Source organism: Ascaphus truei, chromosome 4, assembly GCF_040206685.1.
Source record: "Ascaphus truei isolate aAscTru1 chromosome 4, aAscTru1.hap1, whole genome shotgun sequence".
Classification (NCBI taxonomy): domain Eukaryota; kingdom Metazoa; phylum Chordata; class Amphibia; order Anura; family Ascaphidae; genus Ascaphus; species Ascaphus truei.
In genome coordinates this window covers 116,115,407-116,142,387 of record NC_134486.1, presented here as the reverse complement: position 1 = coordinate 116,142,387, position 26,981 = coordinate 116,115,407, and the positions used below count along the sequence as shown (strand labels likewise).

At 43.7% G+C, this 26,981-nt stretch overlaps 1 protein-coding gene across 1 annotated transcript in view; it reads left to right on the top strand.

Moving 5' to 3' along the window:
* OPRM1 (opioid receptor mu 1) overlaps positions 1-26,981 on the top strand; it is a 158,405-nt gene that overhangs the window by 120,692 nt on the left and 10,732 nt on the right. The window contains exon 2 of the mRNA XM_075596494.1: positions 14,299-14,651. Within this exon, the coding sequence (XP_075452609.1) occupies positions 14,299-14,651 (353 nt within the window). The remainder of the gene's footprint in view (positions 1-14,298; positions 14,652-26,981) is intronic.

Genomic DNA, 26,981 nt, shown 5'->3' with positions numbered 1-26,981 from the left:
AGAGTGGGGGAGAGAGAGAGAGTGGGGGAGAGAGAGAGAGTGTGGGGGAGAGAGAGAGAGAGAGAGAGAGAGTGTGGGGGGGAGAGAGAGAGGGATTGTGGGGGGAGAGAGAGTGTGGGGGGGGAGAGAGAAAAGTGTGTGGGGGAGGGAGAGAGAGAGAGAGTGTGTGGGGGGAGAGAGAGGTGGGGGGAGAGAGAGAGTGTGGGGGAAGAGAGAGAGTGTGGGGGGGGGGAGAGAGGAGGAGAGGTGTGGTGGGGAGAGAGAGTGTGGGGGGGAGAGAGAGAGAGTGTGGGGGGGGAGAGAGAGAGTTTGTGGGGGAGAGAGAGAGAGTGTGGGGGGGAGAGAGAGAGTGTGAGGGGGAGAGAGAGAGAGTGTGGGGGGGAGAGAGAGAGAGTGGGGTGAGAGAGAGAGGGGGAGAGAGAGTGTGGGGGGGGGGGAGAGAGAGAGTGGGGGAGAGAGAGAGAGTGTGGGGGGGAGAGAGAGAGTGTGGGGGGGGAGAGAGTGTGGGGGGGTGAGAGTGAGAGTGTGGGGGGGGAGAGAGAGAGTGTGGGGGGGGAGAGAGAGTGTGGGGGGGAGAGAGAGAGTGTGGGGGGGGAGAGTGAGAGTGGGGGGGGGAGAGAGAGAGTGTGGGGTGGGAGAGAGAGAGAGTGTGGGGGGGGAGAGAGAGTGTGGGGGGAGAGAGAGGGTGTGGGGGGAGGAGAGAGTGTGGGGGAGAGAGAGAGTGTGGGGTGGGAGAGAGAGAGAGTGGGGGAGAGAGAGAGGAGTGTGTGGGGGAGAGAGAGAGAGAGAGTGTGGGGAGAGAGAGAGAGAGAGTGGGGGAGAGAGAGAGTGTGGGGGAGAGAGAGAGAGAGTGGGGGAGATAGAGAGAGAGAGAGAGGAGAGAGTGGGAGAGAGAGAGAGAGAGAGAGAGTGTGGGGGGGAGAGAGAGAGTGTGTGGGGGAGAGAAGAGTGGGGGAGAGAGAGTGTGGGGGAGAGAGAGAGAGTGGGGGAGAGAGAGAGAGAGGAGTGTGTGGGATAGAGAGAGAGTGTGGGAGAGAGAGAGAGTGTGGGAGAGAGAGTGTGGGGGAGAGAGAGAGAGAGTGTGGGGGAGAGAGAGAGAGTGGGGGAGAGAGAGAGAGAGTGGGGGAGAGAGAGAGAGAGTGTGTGCGGGGGAGGAGAGGGATTGTGGGGGGGAGAGAGTTGTGTTGGGGGGGAGAGAGAAAAGTGTGTGGGGAGGGAGAGAGAGAGAGAGTGTGGGGGGGAGAGAGAGAGTGGGGGGAGAGAGAGAGTGTGGGGGAAAGAGAGAGAGTGTGGGGGGGGGAGAGAGAGAGAGAGAGTGTGGTGGGGAGTGAGGGTTTGGGGGGGAGAGAGAGAGAGTGTGGGGGGGTGTGGTGAGGTTTGTGGGGGTGAGAGAGAGGTTGTGGGGGGGGGGAGTGTTGTGTAGGGGGGAGAGGGAGAGTGAGGAGTGGGGGGGAGAGAGAGAGAGTGGGGGAGAGAGAGAGAGAGGTGTGGTGGGGGGAGAGAGGTGTGGGGGAGAGAGAGAGGGAGAGAGGAGTGTGGGGGGGGAGAGAGAGAGAGAGAGAGGAGTGTGGTGGGGAGAGAGAGAGTGTGGGGGGAGAGAGAGAGAGTTTGTGGGGGAGAGAGAGAGAGTGTGGGGGGGGAGAGAGAGAGTGTGAGGGGGAGAGAGAGAGAGAGTGTGGGGGGGAGAGAGAGAGAGTGGGGGAGAGAGAGAGGGGAGAGAGAGAGTGTGGGGGGGGAGAGGAGTTTGGGGGAGGAGTGTGGTGTGGGGGGTTGAGAGGGAGTTGTGGGGGGGGGGAGTGTGTGGGGGGGAGAGAGAGAGAGTGGGGGAGAGAGAGAGAGTGTGGGGGGGAGAGAGAGAGTGTGTGGGGGGGGGGAGAGAGAGAGTGTGGGGGGGGAGAGAGAGTGTGGGGGGGAGAGAGAGAGAGTGGGGGGGGGAGAGAGAGAGTGTGGGGGTGGGAGAGAGAGAGAGTGTGGGGGGAGAGAGAGAGTGTGGGGGGAGAGAGAGAGAGTGTGGGGAGGAGAGAGAGAGTGTAGGGGGAGAGAGAGAGAGTGTGGGGAAGAGAGAGAGTGTGGGGGGGAGAGAGACAGAGTGTGGGGGGAGAGAGAGAGTGTGTGTGGGGGGAGGAGTGTGTGGGGGAGAGAGAGAGTGTGGGGGAGAGAGAGAGAGTTGGGGGGGAGAGAGAGGAGTGTGGGGAGGAGAGAGAGAGAGTGTGGGGAGAGAGAGAGAGAGTGTGGGGGGAGAGAGAGAGTGTGGGGGGAGAGAGAGAGTGTGGGGTGGAGAGAGAGTGGAGAGAAACAGAGGGGGGAGACACAGAGGGGAGAAACAGTGGGTGACACACAGATGGTGGGTGATACACAGAGAGAGAGAGGGTGGGTGACTGACTGGCTGGGTGACTGACTGGGCGGGGGTGACTGACTGGGGTGGGGGTGACTGACTAGCTGACTGACGGGGGTGGGGGTGACTGGGTGACTGTCTGACGGCAGGGGTGACTGACTGGGGGGGTGACTGACTGGGGGGGGTGACTGATTGGGGGTGGGGTGACTGGGGGTGGGGTGTCTGACTGGGGGTGGGGTGACTGACTGGGCTGACTGACTGGGTGGGGGTGATGGGGTGACTGACTGGGGTGGGGTGACTGACTGGGGTGGGGTGACTGACTGGGGTGGGGTGACCGGGTGGGGTGGGATGACTGGGTGGGGTGGGGTGACTGGGTGGGGTGACGGGGTGACGGGGTGACTGGGTGGGGTGACTGGGTGGGGTGACGGGGGTGACTGGGTGGGGTGATGGGCTGACTGGTGGGGTGATGGGGTGACTGAGTGACTAGGTGGGGTTGCGATTGGGGGGTGGGGTGATGTGACACTTCTGGTATCCTACCCACACACTCCCATGCACACCCATGCACACAAACACTCTTCCATGCATTCACACACACCCATGCACACACACTCTCTCCCATGCATGCACACACTCTCCCATGCACACACACACACTCTCCAATGCATGCACACACACACACACTCTCCCATGTATGCACACACACACACACACACACACACACACACACACACACACACACACACACACACACACACACACACACACACACACACACACACACACACACACACTCTCCCATGCATGCATGCACACACATGCACACACACACACATGCACTCCCACACACACACACACACACACACACGACAGTGCGAAGAAGAGGAAAGTCCGCGCGACCGAGCACCACCACCACTGCCCCCCCCCCCCCCCGCGACCATCTCCCGCCCTGTGTGGACAGCCACGGGACACTGGAGAAGCGGAGACAAAGTAGGTAAGTGGGGAACACTGCCGCTACCATCTCCAGCCCCGCACGGGGATCAGGGGAAGCGGGACGTGGCGCGGGAAGCCGGGGTAAGCGGGGAACACCCCCACTACCATCACCCGCCCCCCAAGGGTATCGCGGGAAGCCGGGGTAAGCGGGGAACACCCCCACTACCATCACCCGCCCCCCAAGGGTATTGCGGGGAACACCCCCACTACCATCACCAGCCCCGCGTGGGTATCGCGGGAAGCCGGGGTAAGCGGGGAACACCCACAAGCGGGAAGTGGTGCGGGAAGCCTGGGGGGGGACACCTCCGCCCCTCGCGGGCCGGGGAGAGAAGGGGGAACACCCACGCTACCATATCCAGCCACGCGCGTGTATCGGGGGTGGGGGGGAGTAAGGGGGAACTGCAGGAGGCAGGGAAGTTGCAGAGGGGATGGTGGATTGGAGAGTACTTACTCTCGTACTTTCCAACAGATCTCCGGCCAGAAAAAATGGCCGTTCGTTGGGGGCCGGCTCATATAGAGCCTGGCCGCGTGCCCACAAAGCCTGGGAGCGCGCGCCAATCATTAGTCAGGTAGGGGGAGTTTTTTTTTTTTTTTTGTTTCAGGCAGCACGAGCGGGAAAATTTCAGCGCGAGCAGGGAAGTTTAAAAAACAAACACGTGTGCTGCTTGGGCCAATATTTACTCGCCCTACATTACAGAATATAGTGGTACTCCAAAGTAAATACATCTGCCTGGGTGCAAGATGTAAATTGAAGTATAGAAGCAGGTGACATGCACACCAGGTCTTTTAGAAAAAATGACTCATATCGACATTTTGGCTCACAATAGAGCCTCTCTCAAGACAAGGACATAGTGAAATAACAAACCTTTTATACCCTTCCTCCTACACAGTGAGAAAAAAGGCGCATTCAGAACAGCTGCCACTCATCACTACTAATGGTTGCTAAGGAACCATAGTAAACTAATTCGACTATAGGGGCTATGAAAATGGTCCTATATGTAGTCAAAGTGAAAACACAAAGTGAAAGAAAATGTGACAAAAATATTGAAAATAAATAAAATGTATACTAAGTATCTTAATCTGGGGTCTAAATGATGAAATACTAAGTATCAATATAACTAAGTAATAAAGAAACAATGTGCAGAACACCATCTGGGTCTATGGGGGGATAATCTTAATAGCTTCATCGTGGCCAGTCCTGTTCTGAAGCAAACAAGTCTGAGATGTAATCTATAACAGGCTAGCAATGTAATATTGCAGCTATGTGTTTCAAAAAAAACGCTACAGTATGTGTTTAGGAAAAACAGCTCTGGGTCAACATGTCCTGGATTATGGGTCTGGCATGAGAGATATTGGCAGAAAAGCTGTCCACAAGAAGGCTAGTGTGACCGAAATGGTCAATCACACTAAAAATCAGAAGGCTACAGGAAATAGAGGTAGAATCATGAAGGATGTAAAAGCGCCACATAATATACAGTACATTCTCATCGCAAAAAAATTATGTTTCAGTTTGAATGGGACTGCCAGGGACCCCTGCTGTGTTAATCCGATGGGCCATTAGTCTGCCTGCATAAATGTCACTGAAATGTTGCAGTATGTACTCAGCATGTACCTGGGTCTTGTTGGTGATTGCCCCAGATTTTCCAAGGCAAGTTTTAGAATACTCATCGGCGCACCTGTATATATGTAGCCAGGTCCCCCTTTCCCTCCCTTACCTCGGGTGCTGGAAAGTGGAAGCTACGGCGGGATGGCTGCCACCAGTGTGGCATATGGGGTCGTTGCTGGACTGCTAGGAACTGCCAGCAGTCAGTGGGGTGACTGGGTTGCCGGAGCGCTGCAGTGGATGTTGGAATAGGGCACCACCATCTTGCCACTACTCGCACATGCGCAGTGACTTATTAGTTGAGGTGGACATTAGGCATGTTACGCAAGGGACTACAAGTCCCAGCAGCCACTGGTGCTGCCAAACATATGCTGCAAGAGAGCCATAGGGCTTCTGGACCCATGGAGGACCAATATAGATACATTTGGAGTGTTTGGCACCACTGTCAGTCGGGATCAGGACAGCAAGGGGTGAGGTAAGGTCCAGGGAGAAGTGCTCCGCTGGACTAGGCCAGATACCCCCTTAGACCCCCATCACTATTAGCTTGTGTGCTGTAGGGAAGGCCCAAGACAGGGACGCTGCCCTTAGCACATTAGTGTTAGCACATCGGTAACCAGACGCTATGTGGTGCACGAGGCCTGCGGTCTGGAACCAGACCCAGGGCTATACCAAGATACTCTCACGATTCACCCAACGCAGAGGTGGATGCCTTTGTAGGACAGACCAGACCAAATTACGTTCAGTGGATCCGGATCCCTTGTGTTATTCGGCGGTACCCGGGTACTGAAGTGCCCATGAAGGTATAACAGCTAAGTGCACTAACAGTCCGCAGGGGTAGCGCTACTCCCTATACTTGGGATGGGGATTGACATTGTGGGATGGCCACTGGGACACTGGTGTCACCGCACCCCAAGTATTGTAGGGATACTTACCTGGGTAATATTGTGTTATGTAAGTTATATTGTGTTGTTATATGTTAGTAAATACGTTGTTACCTATTCAGTGTGTGTTTACTGACTATTGGGTCCTGTGAGGGGTAATCCTACTACGTTAGGATAACTCGCAGGTGGAGGCACTGTGTATCAAACTAACGTAATCACCCCAGGCTCCCAGCTGCGGAGAATCAGGCCTCCTGTGAGTCACTCACGTAACGCAGCACAGGTAGTTTCCCTAGACACGGGAGGGAGAGGGGATTACAAATATAAACAATATACACAGTCTCTAAGCACAGCAATATAATGTTTATCTCTTATTTGTTTCTGTTGGGGCTGCAGGTAATTCCCTCTGGACCCTGCGAGAGTTCAGAGATTCCCTCTTTTTTGTAGTTCCAATGTTATGGATAGGACATCCATGCTTTAGCGCAGTCTCGCATCCTTCATTTTTCTTCCTTGGATTAAAACCCAGGCAGTACCAGCAGGCTCTACGACCACCATCCAGCGTTGCCAAGGGGATTGTGCCAGCCTCTTCATAGCTGGGGAGAACTTGTCTCTATCTCCCCCCTTCTCTGGGGAAAAGCAGTCTCTCAGTGTGCAGGCCAAGTCCTGACTTTTAAATATCCTGTTTATTCAGGAGTCCAGCCTGATTAGCTACAGCTCAAATTAGATTCTCTAGGGGAGATTAACTCCCTGTAGGCTGGAAAGCACACTAGCTGCAACACTCTAGCCTATACAGGGTCAGTGATTGCATCACAATTATGATACTATCCACTCCTCACTGGCAAAAAAAAAAAATCCTACTTACATGAGGTTGGGGACGGTTGCCTCTCTTCCCCAGCTGCTATATCTGGAGTCCTGGATGTTGTGGGTCTTATCTAGACCAGCTGATGCGTATTGGATCTCCTCTAGCCACCAAAATCGTGATGCTGCCTCTCTCCTGTCTTACCGGCATCTTTCTGACTGGCTGTGTTCTCGCTCATACTCTCGCGAGAGCAGATGATGGAAAAAAGCCAGTTCTGGTTCTCCCACAGTCAGTTTAAGACGCTATTCAAGAGGATATTATGCACTCCTGTGCAAGGTGATATGCAATAGTGTGGGACTGTATTTTCCTTCACCCACATTATCCAGCCAGCATAAAGTAAATAAAAGTTCTACTTTCCCCTCCCAGGATAGAGGCTGTCCTCATCACCATCTTCCGCCTCAGTGTCCTGCATGGGAAGCAAAATTACAATAAATCAAACTAGTGACTACTAAATCCTTAATCACCCTAGCGGTTAGTAACCGCTATAATAATTAAGGGATTAACCCCCCTCCCCCGCTACACACCCGGGACGCCTAACCACCCCCTCCCCCCCCCCCCAGGTACCTACCCTACCCGCCACACCTTCTAAAGCTCAAATAGACGTGACAGGCCATATATAAGGCATGTGGCGTCACATTTGAGTGTCAAATGGTACACCCCCATTCAATTGACTGGTGTACCATGTGACAGGGTTTTATTTTAAAGGATGTGACATCATATTTAAAGGGAGGGAAGCCAGCCAATCAGGAAGGCTATGCTTCTCTCCTTTAAAATGACATCCCCAGAAAAAAATGACTGCCATCACATGGTAATCAACTAATCGGATTGGGAGATATACCATGTGAGGTATCAGATGGTACACATTTATACAGTATACAGCTATATAAAGTTATATCAGTGCTAGCGATTATGAAAAGGTGTTAAAATTTGGTCACTTCTCATTATTGAGATCCTTTAAAAGTGTCAATATAAGGTGGATCTTAACTTTTGTTTGGATGTCTATTTTGACAAGTTGCCAAAAGTCGGACTCTTGCTTTACTGCTACAGTACACTGATAATAGTTCAAAATGTGCATTATGAAACCTCACTAAATACCACACAGTATATTAGGAATACCAAAATAGACCAAAAAATAAACAGCAAACAATTCCTAAAATAATGCAGATGTACAACAAGGGATTCACAACCTTGAATATAAAGGTCGCTGTGGCAATGGGGCATACAGGTGACATGTGTTGCATTAGGTATCATGTTGAAGGGAAGACAAAGGTTTGTAGGATAGTCTGCAAGTTCAGAACCGAGAAAGTACACTACAGTATACAAGACACTGGTCTTCCTGTAAAGAGCTGGAAATATTCCTTTTGTGCAAAATCTGTAGTCTGATAATGACTGTCAATTCGTTTACTTGCAGTTTCCTCCTGTATGCAGTTACTCTACACTGCTGCACCAAACAACAAAATCTTGACAACAACAAGAAATGAGAGAGGGGTGCAGTGGAGATGAATAAAATATAGAATCATTTAATAAAAGCAAGTATCAGTTACTTACAAGTTAGTAAAATCAATCATGTGCAGGCCTCAGGTGAAGCAAATACTGACACAACCCCGTAGATGGTATTCAGCAAGGGAAGGCACCAGGCCACAACCCCCGGGGTAATAACAGCCTCTGATGCAAAGCAGCAGTGTCCTGTAGTAGAGCTATTGAGCCTGAGGAAGCCGTTTTACGGTGAAACGCGTTGCTCCATCTTTTTTCTTGGACTGTCACGAGGAGGCTTCCGTAGTGATCCGGCGACACTCATTTCTACCAGCTTAGCAGCTTGCTTCAAACCGGACGCGGAGGCGAAGCACTAGAGCTTGCAAGAGTCGAGCTGGATCCCTTGGGTTGCTGACACTGACTTCCCCTACATGTGAGTGGACATTTGATGTCAGTCTAATAAATTGTCATTTTTAATTTTGAACACTCGCTCCCATTTCTTGCCTGGGTCTGGTGGAAACCCATGGCAGTGACGTCATCCAGCTATCTGAAGACACCTTATCAGAAAGATATGGATGAATAGAGGACTCTATTAAGAGGCTACATCTGACAAAGAACCCTTTATGAGCCTGTACTTACACATGGCCGTATAAGTATTATACTATTGTTATCTATTTGTCACACCCCCCCCCCCCCCACTGCTGGTTTGAAAGACAAGAACCATTTATGAGCCTGTACTTACACATGGCCATGTAAGTATTATATTATTATTCATTCTTAACCCCCCTACAGCTGGTTTTGAAGCTTCACCCTCATTTATGTTATTGAGGGTGTGAGCATTTGTAGGTTCCCATTAGGAGTCTTATGAAGTTTTACTGCTGACCCCTGCTCCCCCCTTGTTCCCTGTTCTCTCACGCTTTCTTATGTACTTGGCGATGGAGAGCTTTTATCCTATCTATACTCACCTTGAAAACAATTGGCCTTATATTGCCCTTACATGATTAGCTACATCATGAGCGGGAGTCTGTGACCACATTTGGTCATCTATATAATCAAGGGTGCTGGTAAGTATTACATGTCCAGTTCAGCCCTCTTGATAATGTACTCTAGATGGCCAAATATGGTCATATAGCCTCCACCATATGATAAAGAGACCCATAGCTTGACAAAGGTTCTCGTGTGAACCAAAACATAGATCTTGTTCATTAAATCTTGTTGTATTTTGAAGACCGCCAGTGTGTGGCTACTTTTTGTTTTCGAGTTATGGGTGGTTTGTGTAACTCCACTGGACTGTTGTTGCTGAGCATGGCAGGGAAATACAGCCCTGAATCTTACCTTCAGCATCATGGGGAGACTCTGCAGATTGGGAGACGACTGCAGACGGGGACAGAGACAGCTGCGCAGCTCATCTAAAAAGTTAGTAGCGGTATTCTCCCCCAGCAAATTACCAAAAAGGATTAATGCTGCGGGGTCCCATTCTGAAGCATGGAATCCTGCAGAGTTATTTCTCCTAGTCAGCTATCCTGGGCAGTCAGTAAAAATTCCTATGTGCTGTGTACCATACATTATATATTGTTTTGAGTTCCTTTGGGAGAAAGGCGCTATATGAAATAAAGTTATTATTTATTATTACTGTGCTTTAACTGTAACCATAGTGCAGCCGCACGGGAACAGTCAAAATCATGGCACCGGGAACAGTACATCTGTAAATCAGTCTTTCACAGCATCGTCAACATCCTCAGAAAAATCTTCCTCATTTATAACTGCTTCTCAGTCATTAAGTCCCTGTGACGCTTTCTATTCTTCCTCTGACTGTTTTAACAGCTCTTCAGTCATGTGCTATCAATGCCAGAGCTCGTTCAGCATTGATGAATGTTTTTGAATGTGACAAGAAGGTTGTGCCATTTGCTGATGACTTAATAGTGAGCTTGTCTGGAGTAACAGGCAGAGAACCAGCTTGCACTGATGGCAGTGGTGGTGGGTATGGCCTTTTCCCTAGAAATTACAGTTTCAGTAACATTTTAAATAATATGCTTCTCCACATTAGCAATTTTAGTTTCAGAAATACTGCTAGTACTAGTAGCCGGGGCCCCAGGCTGAGTTTAACTTTCCGTTCCTATTTTGAATCTCTTAACTGGAGGTCCATTGGCTACTATGCAGGAAGTGGGGTAAAAGAAAGAGGACCTTCTGCAGTGAGATTTGGATTTAGTGACAGTGTCATTGTCCTTCCGCTAATACGTGCTGTGTGCAGTAGGCACACCAGCACCACCACATTTTAGTGATTTAAATTTATCCGATTCATCACAATGCCCACAACCAAAACTATGTCTGCCTGTTATTGTCCCTCCACGTTTACTTTAAAACCACTTAAACTGGTATTACTATTAGACACCTTGTTATTAATTGTTAATGTCACTTGTTATATATGCTAGTGCTATATTAGGCTTGCTGCTAGCTAGCCTACGGTCAGACGGACTCAGATGAGCTTCTATATACTTGCCTGCCTGTCTGGCACTGGCATATGGCAGGAGCACACAGTTCTTCTCCCGTTCCCATCCACTCTTCTCGGGTCCCTATCCCCACCCCTTCCAAGTCTCCAGCCAAACACCCACTACCAGGATCTCCACTAGTTGGTATCAAATAAATATACTTTATAATTATCTTACAAGTTGTAGTAAAAATAAAAAATATATAATTATATATACAGTATAATAGATTAAGCAAAGAACAAGGCCACTGTGAGACCATGTGAGTTGACAGGCATTGGACACACAGACAAGGGTCAGTCCAGTCCGTCACAGTTAAACACAACATCTTAAGTAAATAGTTAAGCTATTTTATATAACTAGATCTCTTCTATATATTTATTTTCTCTCACTCTGTTTTTCATGCCCAAACTTACTCATTTTATGTTTAGTTATAGATATTTTTATTATGTTGTCAATAAATGTTATATTGTAATTGTTGTGGTGTGCAATCAAGTGAATTTCTTTTAAGGGTCTATCTTGTTGACCATTACCTTTTGTGTTTCTAGTATATGACCATTTGATGTGTGAATGCCCATGATGAGCTCATATATATAAAATCAAATTAGGCCTAGACACACCCAGCTCTGCCTGTCAAGGCATTATTTTAAAGGAGTCGATGCAAACAGTGTTTTGCACCTATTCTTGGTCAACTCTTATTTTTGCAAGACGGAAACCCCCATTTTGCTCTACAGCACCACTGCCTTTAGCCAACTCAGAATTGGCTAAAGTTTTTGTACTAAAAGTGTTACTACTATTCTGTATAAGTACATACAAATACAAAATGAAATTGCATGCTCTTAATGTCTAACTATACAACATAATCAATAATTAAAAATAAATTTGAATTAATGATTTAATTATTACATACAAATTAATGATTTAATTATTACATATTACATACAATGATTTGTATGATTTAATACAACATATTTAATGTAATAAACAATAATACATAATTCATTTATTTAACTTAGTTTACTACATGCAAAATTAAACATGCAGTGCATGTAATTAAATTGTACTTACATATTTCACTGACATTACACTGTAGTTAAATTTTTTAAAGTAGCATTTTCAAAATCTAAAATATCCCATCTTATTTGGTCACGTTCATGCTGATAGTGCTCAATGACTTCTTTCATAGTATAGTGCTGTACAGGGTCAGAAGGAGGTACAGTAACACAGCATAGGAATACCTCATATTTTTGCAATTCTTTGGGAAAAGTTGTGCATTCTACATGTGTGTCTTTATGTGTCCTGCCTTTCATTTATACAAATTAATTTGTTACCGGCACACTTCACCTTGGAGTCTAGTTTCTATCCGTTACTTCATTTTTAGGTTCCCAGTGCTAATTGAGCACAGGACTGACCTGAATAAAAGCTGCCTCAATATAAAATGATTGTTGAAAGGATCACCACACAATTGGGTACTTTGCCATCAGTGTGATATTCGCTATACATATTTCCCATCATAAATGCATACAAATCGAGGGGACCCTTCTTTTCATCCTTCCTTCACTTGCAACTGTTTTCCACTTGAGATTAAAACCAACAAAGTCCTTGCACACTGGAGTTAGCCCTGCAAATAACAATAAGCGTTAGTAATTACTTGCAGACATTTTCTTAAGAGTCATTAAAAGTCATATTGTCATTTACTGAATTAACTACACTAACTTTTATGCATAGTCAAGCACTCAAACAAATCTTTATGAAAGAAGCATTTTTGTTTAGTGTCTATTGTTTTCTTTAATATTATACAGATGGAACATGATTTATCTTCACTCCGTATACAAAGAGATACGGGAGTGCTTGTTATAACAATGAAAACTCATGAACCAACAGATATATCTGTTAATGGAATATAACAAACGAAATAGTGTGAAATGTAAATATATACTAATACTCACACAGCCATGTGTGAGTACACGGGAAGGTACTGGTTTCTTTCAGATTCCCACGTTCTTTCCAATCTGCTGTAAGCAGTTTACCTATGGTTTGTTCAGACTCCCTCACTCGCGGTCACAGACATCAGACAGGAGCAACCCACATCGATGAAATATATTTTAAAAACACATATTTATTCAGTATAAAAAAAGCAACAAAAGAACTCACATATAAATTCCTGTGCCTCGGCAACAGCACTCATCCGGTGCACCGCAGTGCCTATCTGCTCCAGCCCCCGTGTTCGGTACTTGTGCTGGAACGCAGAGTGGCACGCAACCCTCCAAAATGAGCACGGTGACCGTCCAGCAAATAATAGCACACTCAATGAGCCCCGGACGCGGGGGCTGGAGCAGATAGGCACTGCAGTGTACCGGATGAGTGCTGTTTGTTGAGGTGCAGGAACTGTATGTGTTTTTAAAATATATTTCATCGATGTGGGTTGCTCCTGTCTGATGCCTGTGACCGCGAGTGAGGGAGTCTGAACAAACCATAGGAAAACTGCATACAGCAGATTGGAAAGAACGTGGGAATCTGAAAGAAACCAGTACCTCCCCGTGTACTCACACATGGCCATGTGAGAATTAGTATATATTTACACTTCACACCATTTTGTTTGTTATATTCCATTAACAGCTAGATCTGTAGGTCTCCCATATCTCTTTGTATACATTATCTCTAAGGATCCAGGTTAGGTCCTATTTGGTCGAGCAGCAGGGGTTTGTTACCCCTTAGGTGACCTCAAGGCAAAGGCACGATCAGAGGACTTCGGGAAGGTAGTATTTCCACATCTACCACTATCTTTATATACCTATTATTATTTTATTATCCATCTTTAGAGTTAGCGCCCTAGTTCTTGCTAGCAATCTTTATCTTCACTCTGCCTTGCACTTGGAGAGGGTGGACCACAGTCCAAGTGTGGGCTTATGACAGCCAAGTGCAAAGTAGGGGGGATTTCCCATCGGGATTAACGCAGTGGGGCTCCAGGTTGGGTGTTTAGTGGTAGTGACACTTCTCTGTACTTTATATTTGAATAGGCAAAAGCACTATTCGCTATATATGGCTAATAGGGATTTTGCCAATTCCTGTGTGATGTTGGCGGTACCACTACCCCCAAGAAACCGGGTACTGCCGTTTAACCCCTTCATTACCTTAATGGTTAGCCACTAAGGTAATGAAGCTACTTTTTTTTATGTTTTATTACAAAGGAATGAAGCAGGAGGTTTCCAGAGCTCAACTGCATTAATTTCAGGTTTGGGGACACCCTGCTTTCCAAGGTACAGGCTGCAGTATGCAGTGCTGGTATCTCCTACAAGTTTAAATGTCCCAATCATGTGGTAGGATTAACACAGCGGGAGTACCATTCAGAAGCAGGGAACCCTGCTGTGCTAATCCTGATGGAATATTAGTTTACTAGGCTTTTGGGTTCGGGGAAACTGCGGTTGGGCCTCAGGCAGCCTCCACAGAGCTGCAGTTTCCTTGCAGCTAAGGAGAACATAAATCTTGGTCCATCTGTATATCTGTAATATGTTAAGTCTTTAATATTATATTATTAATATATTATAATATGTGATTGTTATGTCTAACATTATTTGTCTTTAAAACTTTACAGTATGTCTAATATTATATTATCAATATATTATCACTTTACTATTGAAAATTGAATAACTTTTTAGAATTTCTTTTTCTAGGTATACCAAAATGAAGACTGCCACCAACATCTACATTTTTAATCTTGCTCTGGCAGATGCCCTCGCAACAAGTACCCTGCCATTCCAAAGTGTGAACTACCTGATGGGAACCTGGCCATTTGGTAAAATTCTGTGCAAAGTAGTTATATCAATAGACTATTACAACATGTTCACAAGTATTTTTACCTTGACCACAATGAGTGTTGACCGTTACATTGCTGTCTGCCATCCAGTGAAAGCACTTGACTTCAGAACACCAAGAAATGCCAAGATTGTTAATGTCTGCAACTGGATTCTATCGTCTGCTATTGGCTTACCAGTAATGTTCATAGCAACGACAAAATCTGAAAGAGGTGAGTAAACCAATTAGCATTGCAGCCCATTGACATTTCTATAGTTATTTTTTCAAATAGGATATAGAAATTTTAGTCCCATATTGTAATAAAAACATGTGCAGTTACCAAGATCATTCATATGTGCTACAATATAACATTGGCGTTGGATAAAACAGTGTTGGCCTGTGGTAATAATAGCCCAAAGAGAAAACTGATTATAGGAATCCACTCAAAATACCTTCCTCAAATTGATTTCTGCACATTGGGATACATTGCTTCACACTGAAATCATCTATTGCACACCCTGCTGCCCCCACAAAAATATCTCTTGGACCATGATTTGTCGCTTGGTGAAAGTTCTCACATACAGTACATATTCAGGATATTCATTGTGATAAGCATGAAAAGAAAAGAAGACAGCGCTGAACTCTCATAGTGTAAAAATGTGTATTCAGGTATATTAAAATAATTATTTGTGGTAAGGTATGCACATACAGAAAAATCCATCAAATAGGCAGAGAATGTTTAGCGTACATATTACCACTCGAGTAATCAGCTGATTCCTGCTGCATGGAGGACCACCGTCCACGTTAGATTCTGCTCCTGGTTGGTGAAGACGTTCTCGTGTCCAAATCACTTATGGCACCAAACCCACCAACACAGTGGCAGTTCACCTCCTCGGCAGGAAATACGGAATCTCGTGGGTTAATGGAACAATAATTTCCACACTGCTGGCTATAGGGTTTAACACTCCCAGTATTAGCCTCGGCTCTAGGTGCTACAGTGTAAAGCCACTGACGTCACTAGACTGCGTCATAATCAAGCGACCCTCTAGCGCTGACTCAGTGGGAAAATCACAAGCTACCAGACAAGCTTAAGCACTGATGATGAAATAATGCAAAAAATGCGAAATACGATACTCCTACGCGTTTTGTAGAACAAATATACTTCAGGGATAATTAATGCGCAAATGCAGATGATATTTAAATATGTTTAAATGCGTAGGAGTATCGTATTTGGCATTTGTTGCATTTATTTCCTGATAACTGCTTGAGCTTGTCCGGTAGCTTGCGATGTTCCCACTGAGTAAGTGCTAGACAGTCACTTGATTGCACCGCAGTCTAGTGACAACAGTGGCTCCGCACTCTGGCACCTAGAGCCGAGACTAGTACTGTGGGTGTTGAACCCTATAGCCAGGAGTGTGGAAATTATTGTTTCATTAACACCCCGAGATTCCTGATTTTCTACTGAGGAGGTGAACTGCCGCTGTGTGGGTAGTTTTGGTGCCGTGAGTGATCTTGTGGACATGAGAACGTCTTCACCGACCGGAGCAGAATCTAATGAGGACGTCTGTCATCACGGAGCGGGAATCAGCTGATTACTCTAGTTGTAACATACCCTAAACATGCCCTGCCTATTTGATGGATTTTTCTCTACGTGCATACCTTACCCCAAATAATTGTTTTAATATATATATACATTTTTACACTATGAGAGTCATGCGCTGTCTTCTTTTCATGCTTATCCCCATGATGTTGAGTCATCTATTCTGAAGAGCAGCAGACTCTCACATTGTTTATGAGGTTTTATTATACTGTACGTTATTTCTTGTCACATTGTCACACTTGTATATCACCTTCATTTTGATTGCACACTATAGAGGTAATACTATCCTGTTTTTGATAGTCTCTTTGAGACTACAGTACTACATTAATTGTATATTGAGTTCACAACTATATTTACACTTTTCTTTTATTCATTGTTATGTCTTCAACGAGGCTAGGTTTTCAGCTGGCTTTTAACATCTATGGACAGTACTCTTCTACTTCACATAGCACTATAACTATTATACTAATATAGCCTAATATCTGTCTTGAGAAAGGTTTCACTGGGGGACAAAACATTGATACGAATAAACAATATTATCATTGAGTGTCTGCTTCTCTGCTCCTTTCATACACCATACAGTATCATCTGATGCTGGTTTGTAGTGCACCCTACCTATGACAACTACCAGCTACTACAAGGCCCGTTGGCTGGTGCACCCATCATCCTTCTTCTTTGATTATATATATATATATATATATATATATATATATATAAGCAAAAAAAGAGAGAGAGCGCACGCCCCATAGCATAACACTGTTGTATATTTATTTAAAATAGGGGAAGGGAAGGAACAGGGGGGGGGGGGGAATCAAACTCACAAGATGTAAGAATATAAAAGGCAGTTTGTGAATAATATCACCACCATCCGGTTCTGCTGGGCAAAATCACCTCCCGACCACTGATCAGGACGGCTGCAAACCGGATACCAGGGACGCCGCTACACCGTTTATCTGCTGCCCAAATTCAGCTCTCCACTTCCGAAATGGCCGCTGTATTCTTCCCGCGCTGTGTCTTGCCTCAGGAGCGTGCGCAGTGTCTTCGTGACGTAATCGCGCTCTCAGTTTCCCTGACGCGTTTCGTCACCAGTCGGCGACTTTCTCAAAGGGCTGATGATTCATGGGTAAAAGTCCTGCCCCTTTATACAGCCAGTCCACCACCTCAATACTCATTCATCAGGTGATTGTTATCTACTCACAATAAGCTTCTAAGGTGCCGCTTATAACTTTAAAAATACACAAGATGACTAACTGTTAAAAGAGCAGATTACAGACAATATTATATAGAAATTGACACTTAATGTTTAAAAAATCTATGAAACTTAGTTGTTATAAAGGAATACACATTTAAAGTATATAATTAATTAAAAAACTGAATTACACTCTTATAAAATGATAATTTAAAAATTAAACATAATGTATATATTGGGATAAAGGGACTGTCAGACAAAATTCATCTGGCACATATAGCCCATATTATTCTATCAATTATTAATTAAATAACATATTAAAAAACAGATGAATCCCTATAATTGACACATAGGAGCAAAAAGTGACACTAATAAAGTACTACACTAAATGACATAATATTGAAAAATGTATTGCAAGACAGAAAGTCCAGGGGATATATTGGGAGAGAGAAGGAGTTGCATAAATGGATATATTGGGAGGACTACAGCTAAGAGTATCATTGTGTATATATACCACATATGAACAATATGATTTAAAATAAAATATCTATCAACACATGTGTACAAAAAGTGATCCCTATTTATAACAATGTATATATATAATGAATAAAACAAGGATGATAATATTAAAAATAAACATGAAAATAAAAAATTTTTTATATAAGAAGAAAAAGGTGTGTCTAATATGAAAATTTAAAATGAAGATGAATATGAACACAAAAATAGGGATGAGTGAAAGGTGTTTTTATCAATAAAAGTGTACTGGTGAATATTATATGATGCCAAAAAATAGGATCTGCATCCTATTGAAAGCAATTGCGATTTGGAGGAGGATCTAAAAATTGTACATTCACCCTTTAGACCCAAATCGATCTTTTTCCCCTACCAGTCGAAGGGAGGTTTCATTGAGGCCTTTTATAGCCTAGTACTGCAGGACTTTGAGGCACTATGCTGCAAAAAATCTAAAATAGATAAGAATCTGAGTAAAGGAGAACTGGACGCATTAAATCAATTTAAAGAAAACCCTTTAATTGTCATCAGGCAGGCAGACAAGGGGGGAGGGGTGGTCATCCAGGACACTTCTGCGTATCTCTTAGAGGCACGCAGACTTCTGGGTGACCAGGCCTCCTATATTACACTCGAGTCTGACCCAGTCTTGGGATATCAGAATGATCTGAAAGAGCTTCTTTCTGTAGCACTCACCCAGGATATCATTTCAAAAACTGAGTTTAAATTTTTATTTAATCCCCATCCACGCACACCTATATTTTACCATTTACCTAAGGTGCACAAGTCCCTGGTCAATCCCCCTGGTAGGCCCATAGTGTCTGGGGTGGATTCGATGACGTCGAGCCTGTCCCAATATGTGGATTATCATCTTCAACCTTATGTGGCACAGCTGCGGTCACATGTTAGGGACACGCTCCATGTCATCGAGGCCACCTCTGGCATAAAGTGGAAGTCCACTTATTTATGGGCCACATGCGATGTGGCCTCACTATATACCTGCATTGACCACACCATGGGTATTGAAGCATTACAGTACTGGCTTGACAGGGATTTGTGCATCCCAAAGAAACACAAGGCATTTATTTTGGATTGTGTTAGATTCATTTTAAATCACAATTATTTTTTGTTTGAGGAAGTATTTCATTTACAGATCTGTGGAACGGCTATGGGCACGAGGTTCGCTCCCAGCTATGCAAATCTCTTCATGGGCTTCTGGGAAGAGAGATTTGTGTGGCAGAATAAAGATCTTGGAGCGGGCCTCGTGTACTATGGCCGTTTCATAGATGATATGATTTTCATCTGGGACGGAGAAGAAGCACAATTATTGGAAGTTCTTAAAACATTGGATGATAATCCTTTAGGACTAAAATTTACATTTAATATAGATGCCACCTCCATAGTCTTTTTGGATCTACTACTTACCACAGATGAAGATTTTAATATTATTACATCCACACATTTTAAGGAAGTCTCTGTAAATAATTATGTCCATGCTTCCAGCAACCATCGAAAGCAGTGGTTACAGAACATTCCTCTGGGGCAGTTTCACAGAATCAGGAGAAACTGCTCCAGAGACACTGATTTTGTCCAGCAGTCTGAACAACTTAGCCTCAAATTCAAACAAAAGGGTTATGATAGTAAACTAGTCTCTGAATCATTCAGGAAAGTCGGCTCTCTTGATAGATCAGAAATGTTGCAGACGTCCAAAAATAGGCAGGTTACATCTCGTCTGGGATATAGTTCACCAGTGATTGCGGACAATAATGTTAAATCCAGTTTGAGATTTATTACAACTTATAATCAGTCCCACAAAGCCATTCAAAAGATTGTGAGCAATCACTGGGAGATTCTCAGATGTGATCCACATTTAAAAAGTATTCTCCCTGATCGAGCATCGATTATCTACAGAAAGGCCAGAAGTATGAAAAGCATTATTGCCCCCACTAAATTGAAATCAGACAAAGTGACCAATAAATTGTTAAACAGTGGCCTAAAAGGTAACTATAAATGTGGACGAGGTAGATGCATTACCTGTAGACATTTGAAGATGGGGTCTGAATTCAGCTCTCCCAATAGAGATATTGTCTATCAGGTTAGAAATTTCATTAATTGTCAAAGTACATTTGTGGTGTATTGCATCCAGTGTGGTTGCGGGCTACGTTATATTGGTCGCACCACTAGGTCCCTCTGCACCCGTTTCCTGGAGCACAGAAGGAGTGTAATAAAGGGACTAACTGTTAATAGCATTTCCCGACACTATAAAATTCAACATAATCAGGACCCGAAATGTATGACAGTTATGGGCCTGGAATATATTTTACCTTGTGCTCTGGGAGGCGACAGATTCAAGATCCTGTGCAGACAGGAGACTTATTGGATCCACCAGTTAGGGACACTTACCCCTGGTGGACTCAATGAGTGCCTGGATGTAAGCACTCTGGTCTGATCTCCTTCCTCTTGGACTCTCGTCGCTCTGAACATGTGAGTTTATACATCAGCTCTCTCCTCTGTCCTCTTTTTTCTCCACTCATGCATCCTATCATTCAACATTCCAACCCACCCTTTCCATCCTCTCTTTCCTCCCACTAGATCCCTCCCACTCCCGATCCCTTTTCCCTCTCCCTTTCCCCTTCCATTTTTTTTTTTTTCCCCCCCCTTTTCCCCCCCTTTCCCTCCCTCCTCACCATTCCCTCAGATCCTATTTTTTGGCATCATATAATATTCACCAGTACACTTTTATTGATAAAAACACCTTTCACTCATCCCTATTTTTGTGTTCATATTCATCTTCATTTTAAATTTTCATATTAGACACACCTTTTTCTTCTTATATAAAAAAATTTTTATTTTCATGTTTATTTTTAATATTATCATCCTTGTTTTATTCATTATATATATACATTGTTATAAATAGGGATCACTTTTTGTACACATGTGTTGATAGATATTTTATTTTAAATCATATTGTTCATATGTGGTATATATACACAATGATACTCTTAGCTGTAGTCCTCCCAATATATCCATTTATGCAACTCCTTCTCTCTCCCAATATATCCCCTGGACTTTCTGTCTTGCAATACATTTTTCAATATTATGTCATTTAGTGTAGTACTTTATTAGTGTCACTTTTTGCTCCTATATGTCAATTATAGGGATTCATCTGTTTTTTAATATGTTATTTAATTAATAATTGATAGAATAATATGGGCTATATGTGCCAGATGAATTTTGTCTGACAGTCCCTTTATCCCAATATATACATTATGTTTAATTTTTAAATTATCATTTTATAAGAGTGTAATTCAGTTTTTTAATTAATTATATACTTTAAATGTGTATTCCTTTATAACAACTAAGTTTCATAGATTTTTTAAACATTAAGTGTCAATTTCTATATAATATTGTCTGTAATCTGCTCTTTTAACAGTTAGTCATCTTGTGTATTTTTAAAGTTATAAGCGGCACCTTAGAAGCTTATTGTGAGTAGATAACAATCACCTGATGAATGAGTATTGAGGTGGTGGACTGGCTGTATAAAGGGGCAGGACTTTTACCCATGAATCATCAGCCCTTTGAGAAAGTCGCCGACTGGTGACGAAACGCGTCAGGGAAACTGAGAGCGCGATTACGTCACGAAGACACTGCGCACGCGCCTGAGGCCAGACACAGCGCGGGAAGAATACAGCGGCCATTTCGGAAGTGGAGAGCTGAATTTGGGCAGCAGATAAACGGTGTAGCGGCGTCCCTGGTATCCGGTTTGCAGCCGTCCTGATCAGTGGTCGGGAGGTGATTTTGCCCAGCAGAACCGGATGGTGGTGATATTATTCACAAACTGCCTTTTATATTCTTACATCTTGTGAGTTTGATTCCCCCCCCCCCCCCTGTTCCTTCCCTTCCCCTATTTTAAATAAATATACAACAGTGTTATGCTATGGGGCGTGCGCTCTCTCTCTTTTTTTGCTTGTAGGTACTCGTGGAGGTGGTTTATCCCATTTGAGAGCAGCCGAAGACCCCCTTGTACACATCCATACCAATTCATATGGACTGACTATTGAAGGACTGGTTGGACTTTTTATATTTTTTTCATGTTTTCCATTTTTTAGCACTTTTTGTATTGTATATATATATATATATTTTTTTAATAATATTTTTCATATTTGTTATATATTCTTTCAGGTGTTGTGTTATGTAGAATAGAATTTCTAATATCACGGTTAGGTATAAATTATCCATTATTGCACAATTGTAGTTTAAGTAAAATTTTAGGTACACTTTAAGAATCATATGCACTTTATTTATATAGAATCACTACAGTTCATTCACTTATAGTTCACCTAGTACTACTCTGGCGCCACATTTTTTTGTTCTCATATATATATATATATATATATATATATATATATATATATATATATATATATGATATAAAAAGCATCCGGCGCAATGTAGAAATATAATAATTTAAAGAAAATAGCTAGGATAATAAGACTGTATTATTTAAGGAAAATGTGATACTTATGATAGTTGCTAGAGTTAAAACAGGGGTACCCCTAAAGAAGTCCTGCTTAGGACGAAATGCATTGGGTTGCCAGAGAGGTCACCCATTATCTGTATATTCTTGATATTATTAATTTACTGTATAATTTTATGCAGTAACACAGCTTTTTGATACAGTACAACAGTTGGTGTGAGCATTTAATTTCACTTAACACTGGTGAAGCATTCTCAGAGCCACAGACACGCCTGATTAGGCAGAGTGGAAAGTCCTGTGCAACACCCTGAGTGAGAAGCTATGTCTGTGGAGCTCCTACACACCTGCTTATGTGCCTTGGTAGGAGAACAGGCAAAGACAGCTAAACGGAGTGCTGCTGACATTGAGGCGGCAAACAGAAGCATTACCGGTGTGGAAGGGAGACCCAGCTGAATGCGATGAGCTGGCATCCACAGAGATGCACACAGCCACTCTCGGGAGGTAAGAAGGTGAGCAAAGGGAGACGCGACACAGCGGAACCAGAGAGACACTCGGAGACCAGCAGGTACTCAGGACCCCTACTTTCCTTGGAAGTGGTGCGCAGTGCCAGGCGGAGGTTTGTGTTGAATAGTATGGGGTCGGAGGATGATGTGGCATAGAGCCAGGGCGCTGCTGTGTCCAACTAACAGGCACATTACATCTGAATGCATATGCCAGCAGCGTGAAGGTCCCCTTTTTAAATTGACCCTGAGACATTAAGAAACATTGATCCCAATATAAGACTCTAAATGCCCCCAAAAGCTCAAGAATATTGAACTCCTCATGTGTAGTGATAAAGACATTGTGAATTTTTTCAGACGTTCCTTTTTGATCCTTTCCACAGTGAACTCATTGTTTATGCAACATAGTTGCTTGCCTGCTGGTTTACTATTGATGTAATGCTAGTGCAATCCCGGTTTTAACACTAGGGACTATCATAAGTATCACATTTTCCTTAAATAATACAGTCTGATTATCCTTGCTATTTTCTTTAAATTATCGGATGCTTTTTATATCATTGATATTGTGGTTTTTATGTTAAAACCAGCATTGGGGCTCCATAAATCTTTTCTTTATCCCTATGTTCTTGCGCACCGTGTGTGTGTGTGTGTGTGTGTGTGTGTGTGTGTGTGTGTGTGTGTGTGTGTGTGTGTGTGTGTGTGTGTGTGTGTGTGTGTGTGTGTGTGTGTGTGTGTGTGTGTGTGTGTGTGTGTGTGTGTGTGTGTGTGTGTGTGTGTGTGTGTGTGTGTGTGTGTGAATTCTAAGAAACAGTATTTTGTATATAAATTTATTTAATGATCACAAACTTTATAGAATTAATTAAATAAACAATCTACGGGGATCTTTTAATTAATATCTATAATAAATTATTTGTTTAAGATTTTTAAATTTTACAATATTAATGTACAGTTAAAAAATATGTGTATATATACTTTTAGTTGTGCTACTAACTCTCACATTTCCACACCCACCCACACCATTTATATCCCCTCTCACTCCACACACACCTTGTGTAGAGCACAGTTTATACTGTGGGCTCTCCATTCATTTTTATTCACACTGATACACATACACACTCTTTCTTCACTTGCTTTCAGTTACCCTTTGACACCTCCAGCCATATATCTCATACACTACGGGGGAAGGACCAGCTCAGATAACATTCCAAGAGACACTGTTTTTAAGTTATCCTTGCTTCATTCATTGTAACATCGCCGGAAGAAGAGATCAGTGTATCTCGAAAGCTCGCACAAATAAAAGCATTTCGTTAGCCACAGAACGGTATCATCTATTTATTTTTTGATTATTGAAGCTCGGCTAACAAGGTACTGATACCTCTACATGTATATATATATATATATATATATATATATATATATATATATATAATGTAACAGCTGCTATTACCAAAGGGAGAGCAAAGAAACAGCACTCTCAGGTATAAAGAAAAACAATGTATTAGGCAATACAAAATGAACACAGAGACAAACCAACGTTTCGGTCCACTAAGGTCCTTCCTAAGGGTGGTGTTAAGGGGCACTGGCACACAGAAGATATATATACCCATATATACCCATAACCACCCTCTGTGACTAATTGGGGATTCACTAATTAACCAAACACTGGGAACTCATGAGATCATTGTCCAGCACCGACAGGCGGCGGCCATCTTAGAGCCTATGTAAACATATCCAAATGAGCATGTGTCAGCAGAGGACCGCCCTCTAGTGGCCTGTAATATTGCCTCCATATCCGTGCCAGCAAGTGAATGACATGAGCCCTCTGGAACGAAACCAAGGGAAAGCAGTGAGGGAACATGAAGTGAACACACAAGTAGGGATGATTAAAAACAATGGGAACCGGATATGTGGGCAAATATATGGATAAGCACAATTAACAGAAAAAGAAAAAAAAGTGATAAACACCTAACATATGACAAAAGAAAAATATTTGTGTAATGCATAGAATATATCTAACCATGAACTACACTTCTTGAAATGTCAAAAGGAATATATAAAGCGAAATACGTAAATCATGATGTGCAGGCTAACGTGGAAGGTGAACTCTTAAATCATCTATAAAAAACAACTGAGCTTGAAGTCTTCATTAAGACCACGGGGAGCAAGTGTGTCAAGTTCAAAGATCATACGCATCTCTAGTTGTAATAATAGCTTGCCCTTATCTCCCCCATGGGGCCTTGCATATGCCTGGAGTATGGGCATGCACCTGAGCATAGCCAGACTTGCATCTTTTGAAATGTCTTGCTACCGGCTGCATCTTAAGCTCATCAACACAGCTAGTATCTGACGGTGCATTTCTAATAGCTGAGCGATGAAAAGCCATTCGCTCTTTGAACATCCGTGTGGTCTTACCCACATAGTGGAGGCCACACGGGCAGCGTATAAGATACACAACATACTTGCGTTCACAATTAAGGTAATTTCTGATCTTTATGCTTTTACCACTATGTGGATGACTAAACTTATTGCCCAAAATTAGAAATTGGCAATTAATGCACCCCTGGCATTTGTGCACCCCTGATGGTCTGGTGAGCCAATTCGTAGGACCACTATATTTAGACACAGGATCTGCCTGTGTCAGTACGTCACCAAGGCTCGGGCCTCTCCTGTATCAGAAAAGGGGTGGTTTGTTAAACAATTTTAAGATCTTCTTGTCCACTGTCAGGATGTGCCAATGTCTAAGAATGCTTTGTTTAATAACACCCGAGACGGTACTAAAAGTAGTGTTTATATTAAAGCGATCGGTCGTGTTGTTCGGGAGGCAGGTCTAAGGAGTTGGTTCCGAGGGACATCTCTGGCTCTGGCTAGTGATTCATCTACATCATGTGCATCGTAGCCCCTTTCCAGAAATCTTCTTCTCATGGCTTGTAAAGCCTTTTCACATTCATCCGGCTCACTGGTGATCCGCTGGATCCAGAGAAACTGTGAATAGGGTAACCCCCTCTGGAGGGCGCCCGGATGGTGGCTACTTGCCAGTAGTAGTGTATTACAATCTGTGGTCTTGTGGTGTATACGTGTCCAGAGGGAAGCAGGTCCCTTGTACACAACCATATCCAGAAATACAATCTCTGATTTTACTGTAGTTAACCGTGAAGCATATATTTGAAGGACCACACGGATGTTCAAAGAGTGTATGGCTTTACATCGCTCAGCTATTAGAAAGGCACTGTCAGATACTAGCTGTGTGGATGAGCTTAAGATGCAGACGGTAGCAAGACATTTCAAAAGATGCAAGCACAGTCTGGCTACGCTCAGGTGCATGCCCATACTCCAGGCATATGCACGGCCCCATGGGGGAGATAGGGGCAAGCTATTATTACAACTAGAGATGCGTATGATATTTGAACTTGACACCCTTGCTCCCCGTGGTCTTAATGAAGACTTCAAGCTCAGTTGTTTTTTATAGATGATTTAGGAGTTCAACTTCCACGTTAGCCTGCATATCATGATTTACGTCTTTCGCTTTATATATTCCTTTGACAAGTGTAGTTCATGGTTAGATATATTTTATGCAGTACACAAATATTTTTCTTTTAGTCATACTGTATGTTAGGTGTTTATCACTTTTTTTTTTACTGTTAATTGTGCTTATCCATATATTTACCCAGATATCCAGTTCCTATTGTTTTTAATCATCCCTATTTGTGTGTTCACTTCATGTTCCCTCACTGCTTTCCCTTGGTTTTGTTCCAGAGGGCTTACGTCATTCTGTTGCTGGTGCCGATTGGCTGGTCCCTGTTTGGGCACCGATATGATGCATGCGCCGTCACAAATTTGTTGCCTGGATACACAATGCTTACAGTTGCATTACAGGCCACTAGAGGGCGGTCCTCTGCTGACACATGCTCATTTGGATATGTTTACATAGGCTCTAAGATGGCCGCCGCCTGTCGGCGCTGTGTGCTGGGTGATAATGGGGAAAGACGGGGTTGCAGACCTGCCTAAGACATGCAGATGAGCATACAGTTGTATTTACATTTGCATATTTGCTTTGCTGTGGAGGGTTTTTGTCACTTTTTTTACTCACCATAACTTAACTCAGTATTATGGTTGGCCCATCCTTTAGCTTCTTTGCATACCCAGTTAATCAACTCCACACTGATGAGACCCATTAAGGTCGAAACAGCTGTCTGTGGGTGGTTTTCTGGGTATGCACCTTAACCCTGGCTGTGATCAAAGCTGTGACCATGCAGCAAGCTTAAGCCTATAGGGAACCATGTTAAAAAAGG